Here is a 6,513-nt window from a genome sequence, read left to right on the forward strand (position 1 = left end):
ACAATGTTTGACCTTTACAATGTCGGTGGCGTAGGTGTTGTGATGGTTTTATTGAGGACGTCGTGCCCCAGCATCTGGGAGGAGTGTGTATGTTAAGTTAATAATTCACAAATGTAGTTATGTCTGTATTTACTGAATAGAGGAGGAAGTGAGGCATTCAGGTGCGCCATTATGCTTTTCATCACGGTTTAAATACTAACATTAGTCTGTTTAAGGTGAGGAATATGTTTCCCATCATCTATATTTTCCGCATGTTTTTTTTTTGGTTAGATGTTTTGTTGTTGTTTTATATATAACTCATAAAGGCAGATATTTGTCTGATTTTACCTTATGTTGGATGACCGCAGATTTGTAAATTAGCTTGTTAAACTGGCTAGCTAGTTAAGTTATAATTTCCGTGCTAATGTGATCTAGCATTCTAATTCTAGCCAACTCTAATATTTTCCTTATGACTGATTGCCAGCTGGCTAGTCTTGTGGTCAACTATTTTCATCAATTAAAAAGTTAAATCTTGAATACTTGAGTTTCAATTTTTTAAAATGTTTTAATATTATTTATTTATTTATTTAGTTTATTTTTGCTGTGACCCATGTCAATTTTAGATGCAGATTTTCTTATTCTTATGATTTACTTAATGAAACATGACCATCTGACAGACTGATTATTCTTTCTTTTATATCTCAATATTTAACCTTTAAATAAAACGTAGGCATATTCTAAATTTAAAAGCCTTGTAAGGTTTACATGCCTACAAATGACAGTAGTAATGATTTGTTTTTCCTGGTATATGAAATTGCTAATAAAATCTGTTGTTGTGATGTTTAATCAACATGGCTGACTTGCTATAGAGAGGTTGATTTTACTAGAAGGAACAGTTCTGTTTTTTTACTGGCTTGTCTGGAGATGGCTGATATGATGTGCTGTAAATTTAATTTTTAAAGCTTAAAGAAAAAAGCAGGTTTAACTTGAAGAAATAGATTTTGAGTAAATTTCTTTGTCATCATTTATTGCTTTATAGCATCACTAAAGTGAGGTACAAATAGACGGCAGTTTCCTATTGCTTGGCACAAAAGTCAATTAAATTTAAATTTATTTGTATAGCAAATTTTAACATCGACATTGTCTCAAAGCAGCTTTACAGAACATATGAAATATTGCAAAAAGTACAAAAAGATTATTATACAAAGTTTTATACAAAGATTCTAATTTAATATTAGACTTATATTTAAATGTGTGGAAAATGTTTTTGTTGATGTATTTCTTTTTACTTGTGTTTGCTTCCCTAAACAACCCAGTTTGTTCCTGCTAATTCAACCGCCTACATACCCCTCCCTTCTCTTTATCGCTAGCTCATTCTCTTCCTCTGTTCTCTCCTAAGGGACGCTTCTGGTGTGTTTTGTCAGGTATCTTGGAGACACGACGAGAGGGATCTGCAAAAAAGATGACTATTAGATAGTTGCCAGACAGCTAGGAGGAGTAAACACTTTACCTGACAATGAAGGAAAATAAAAAGGCATACACTGGGCAGTAGAAGCTAGTGTATCATGCCATACCTGGTACACACTGCCCATGCCCAGTTTGTGGGGTTATGGGTTGGTGCGGTTGGTTGGATTCTCACCATTGTAGCCATCGGCCTGGTGGAGTGGAGGGTGTGGGAGGTATCCGACCTGTCTGTCATCACCTCTGGTATGGCTTGGGTGGGTATCTGGAAGGTGTGCTTTTACACCAGTGTAATTGTCACACCTGAATACAAGGTCATGTACTGCCAGCGGATGCAACTGACGGACCCTTACATGCCTAATGAGATCGCTGCTGCCCAGGCGCTCATGCTGCTTGCCTTTATCTTGGGATTTTTTGCTAATTCCAGCATCATTTATGGACTCAGAAACGTCTACTTTGGACTTAATGAGGCTAGATCTATCACACTGCCTTTTTCCTTTGGTGGAGGACTTATGTTACTTGCTGGTGTGAGCTCATTAATTCCTCTTTACTGGAACATAAACTCTGTGGTGACTAACCAGACCATCAACTTTCCACCTAACTTCAACATGCCCCCAGCTCCTGATAAGCAGTATGTTGGTCCAGGTATCGCTGTTGGAATTTTTGCGTCCATCTTGGTGGTATTAAGTGGAATAGTGTTCCTGTGCTATAAGCTGCCAGAAGGACTGAACTCCAAAATCAAACCTTCAAGGAAAAAGGAGAACCACGGTGGACTGTGTGAAACTGAAATGGCAGTGCATGTAAAATCCAGGCAAAAACCTGAGCAAGACAGAATAAACAGCCTCGGCATTGATAACCTGGCTTTCCAGTCCCCAAAAGACGGGTAAATGTGAATGTGGGTTTTCAATCATAAACTCTTTCTGTGAATGCTTGGTAATATGAGCGTGCGTTGAAATGTAAGTGTTTTTGAAGGGAGGTTGGGTCAGACTGTTTACAAGGCAAACAATTTTTGCACAATTAAAGTGTGTCCTTTGGGGTAGGACAGTAATCGGGAAGTTATTCATAAACATCCTTACCTCTTGGGATTTGACACCATTGCAACCTGCTCACAATGATGCACAACCAAAGCGAATAATGTTTAATGTGAACTATATTCTTAATGTATTCTTGCACATTGCACCTGTTAAATGTGCCATGGGAATTATATATTTTTATGTTTCGTAGGTTTATATGGATATAAATTGCTTTTGACTCATTTAAAATTTACACAAGTGTCAAAGGAGAGATGTAAACAATGAAAGAAACCTTGACTTCTATGTTATTGTAAATGAGGCTTTATGTATATTGTTAAAACACAGTGGTTGAAAACTTTATTCTGATTGGTCAGAAGGTGTTGATGCATTTACCATAACAGCATGCATCATTGGAAGGGGCCTCATTTGACTGAACTCTACAAAAATCATTTGTAAATTCTTACAAATTCTTACATTTGTAAAGTCTAAATTCTCAGACTTCAGGATAGAGGACTTTGTTCTTTGTGGAATCTTTGTAACATGACTGTAAGAAACTGGTGTGGAAAGGACTGCTTATAGCTGCTACAGTGTACATGATAACTTGTTTCATGAATGTTCTACAATGTTAAGTCCAACAATGAATGAATAAGTATGACATGTTTGATTCATAAAAAAGGATATAAAAGTCATATAAAAGGAATGAACACTCAAGGGTTCCTTAGTTTTTGTACTATTTGTAGATCATTTTACAATGTTGCTTTGGGACCAGAGTAAAATATATTCTTTTTAGATATTTAAAATACCATTTAAATAGTCCTAAAATAGTCTTTTCAGAGACAATGCAATGGAGCTGATGTAACTGATATAACAGCAGTAATGAGACCTTGGTTTGGGATTCACAAAAGTATTTTCAGATTAAAAAGATCCAAAAACGTTGCCAGAGATATCATTTGTGCCATAAGATTCTTATGAGTCATGTTTCAAGCCTGATGGTTGATTATTTTCTTGATCTTCTTTTAATGATCTCTCACTTTGTTTCATTGTAGTTACTACATAATCAATAAACGTTTGGAAATTTTTCTGGATGATGAAAAATATTGCAGTTTCACCAGTAGTCAAAGGGTCAAAGAGAATTTATTGAGTGCACAAAGTTAGACTTTTATACTGCAATATAATGCAAATGACAGACTCTAGATAATATAGATAACCCCCAAGGCTGAGATATGGAAAAAAGCATAAAAAGCCAAAGCAAGGGTAAGGGTAAAAACATTGTGACCCAGTATAACTGATACGAATGAATAAAGTACAGCCATGTATACACCCCCAGATCATGAATAACTCAATTCACTCTGAAAAAAACATGGAAAAATAAATGATCCCACAGATTTACTAAATATTATACTTTTTGAATAAAATGGCAAAATATTATATGGGTTCAAAGAGTTATTGAATATTTGTCCCTTTCTTTTTACATGTTTTTATATCTGCTTAGTGGGATTTTTGACAAGTGGAAGATTTATGGTTCTTTGATGTTCATTTAAGTGGCATCACTAAAGAAGCCGGCTTACTGTATGACACCAGCAAATAAAAGTAGAGAGAAATGATCAATATTGACAGGTTAATGAGAAAATAAGTAGGGAATTAAACACAACCGTGCTCACTGTTTTAGGAAATTAATAAATGATGGTGAGGAGTGATTTGCACCTATGGAAAGCAGTGTTACTGTTACTAGTCCAAAGTTGAAGTTATTTATTTTTTATATTTCATTGATTTTTCAGTACTGAAAAATAATTTAGTAAAAATTTATTTACTATAAATGACCAAGAATCAAGCTAATTCCTGTTATCATTTATATTATAGAAAAATCTAGAAAAATCTTTTCTTGCTGGAAACTCCTTCCAAAAATAATAAATAAATGTCATTTCACAGAAATTTTCCCCAAATATATTTGCAGTGTCCACTATACAAGTCCATGGGTAGTGTGTGATTACAGAAATATTAACATATTAGAATAAATACATAAGCACAGAAATGTGAGGTTCGTAGCTGCACCCAGAAAATGGATCAACGTCTTGTGGCCAATCAGAATTCAGCAGGATTTGGAACACACAAACATCCATTGCTGGATTGGATGAGGGATACAGAGAACTATTTTCTCAGAATTTATTCTGGGGGTGTGATCCCCTGTAAACATTGAATCTTACAGCACAAAATGAATACCTAAAGCCTGTATATGTGACAAGTGTGTCTAATTACTGGAAGTTATGTAAGCTGGAAATGACTGCTTCATGTTACGTAAGGCTGGTGTATATTTTAGAGATCCTTATCCATGTAATAAAGCTTCCAGCCCCTGACTCACATGTTGTGGGCTCTGGAGTCCATGACCCCTGTGGTTGCCCTGCTAAACCAGAACGGGACACGTGAGATCATCTTCAGCCTTCTCATAGCAGCATTAATTGTTAGTCTGTAAGTGCAGCATGTGCCAACCCGGCTGTGTGTGTGCTCAGCACAACAAATGGGCTGATGCTGGCAGAACAAAAGGACTTTCTCAGCAGCCTGACTGGCTCCAATGCAGGGGCAGGAGTCAGAACCTGTGATTTCTGCACAGCACAGGGCAACTCATGATGTGAATAATGACAAGTGTGGTGGTACGTGCTCGAATTATACACTATAAAAACACCATTCTGATACATAACAGTTACAGGAGCATAAATATTACCTTTATAGGACTGCAAAAGTGTCTGCTGGAAAATGCTTCCCAGTGAAATTTGAGATTTTTTTATTTTTTTGTGTGTGTACTTTTAGGATGAACCATGAACACACCGGGTTAGCTTAACATGAATAAGTACCACTGGTAACTGAGGCATTTGTCAGTCAATAATTTACATTAACATTTACATTTATTTGCAGATGTGCTTTGTAGTCTCTATCAAAAACACATCCTCATGTTAGTTCACTAGGTCAGGTACAATAGCGTTTGATCATGTGGTATCAGGCGGCAGCAGTGTAATGCAATAAATGAATCAGACAGGTTGTGTGTAACCATGTTCTGTGACAGGGTTACTCACGTCACACAGTAAAATGAACAGGCTACAAACAGCAGACAACCACAACAGCATCCACTCCTTACAACCAAAAACAAGGCTACATTTATTTAATCTTCAGCTATACGGTTTTGCAGAGTCTGTGCCCACTGCAGCCTCAAATTCCTGTTCTTGTCCCACAGACTACACTTGGAACCCAGTGCAGTCCTCTGCTGTTGTAAAGTAGTCTTCTGTAGTCTGCTGTTCTGTGTAAACTCTAGAAACTGTTGCTTGTAAAAATGCCAGGTCTGAAATCAACACTGTGCCACGGTCAAAGTAACTCAGATCACATTTTTTCCCGTACTGATTATTGAAAATGAAATGAATGATTTTATTCATTGCACTGCTTCCACACGATTCCACACAGTTGGCTGAATGGATAACTACACATGAGCGTGTGTACAGGTGTATGAGACACAAACCTTAATAAAAATAAAACATTATTTCTACAGTGCAAGTGACATAGAGAGATATCTTCTCCTCATTGTCCATTTGGAGAACAGATCCTGAAGCAGAATTTCAAAATCCGTGTGGTTCATTTGCACAAAGGAAGTGGGAAGGAAATGGGCAACTAGTGAGAGGACCATGTGCTTGTTGTGGTGGAGAAGAAACCTTTGTATGTCTAAAGATGGTGAGATTAGCATACAAAGATAAATAAGTCCATTGTGGAAGGCCAACAAAGAGAGCTTTGCACACTCACACACACACACACACACACACACACACACACACACACACACACACACACACACACACACACACACACACACACACACACACACACATCAAAGGAAGATGGTAAAACCCTGGCTGAAAAAAACGGAACAGTTCTGAAAACTGCTGAGAAAATTTTAAATAATGTCTTGAGCCAGCTTGTGTAAGTGTATCATCATTAAAGCAGTCATTAAATGTAGCTTAGTGTAGCAGTGCAGACATAAGGATCAGAGAAGATTACACTCCTCTGCTGCTTCCAAAAA

At 36.9% G+C, this 6,513-nt stretch overlaps 1 protein-coding gene across 1 annotated transcript; it reads left to right on the top strand.

Annotated features, from left to right (window-relative positions):
* Positions 1-18: 18 nt before the first annotated feature.
* On the top strand, positions 19-2,402 carry LOC113653713 (claudin-34-like). Its single transcript, XM_027163494.2, has 2 exons — positions 19-215; positions 1,379-2,402. Exon 2 carries the CDS (start codon positions 1,545-1,547, stop codon positions 2,325-2,327), a length of 783 nt encoding a protein of 260 aa, XP_027019295.1. The 5' UTR covers positions 19-215; positions 1,379-1,544; the 3' UTR covers positions 2,328-2,402.
* Positions 2,403-6,513: the final 4,111 nt, after the last annotated feature.

Source organism: Tachysurus fulvidraco, chromosome 2 (genome assembly GCF_022655615.1).
Source record: "Tachysurus fulvidraco isolate hzauxx_2018 chromosome 2, HZAU_PFXX_2.0, whole genome shotgun sequence".
NCBI classification, from domain to species: domain Eukaryota; kingdom Metazoa; phylum Chordata; class Actinopteri; order Siluriformes; family Bagridae; genus Tachysurus; species Tachysurus fulvidraco.

Bases quoted from the DNA above. Each gene is read 5' to 3' on its own strand.
- LOC113653713 (XM_027163494.2), top strand. From the start codon at position 1,545: ATGCCATACCTGGTACACACTGCCCATGCCCAGTTTGTGGGGTTATGG.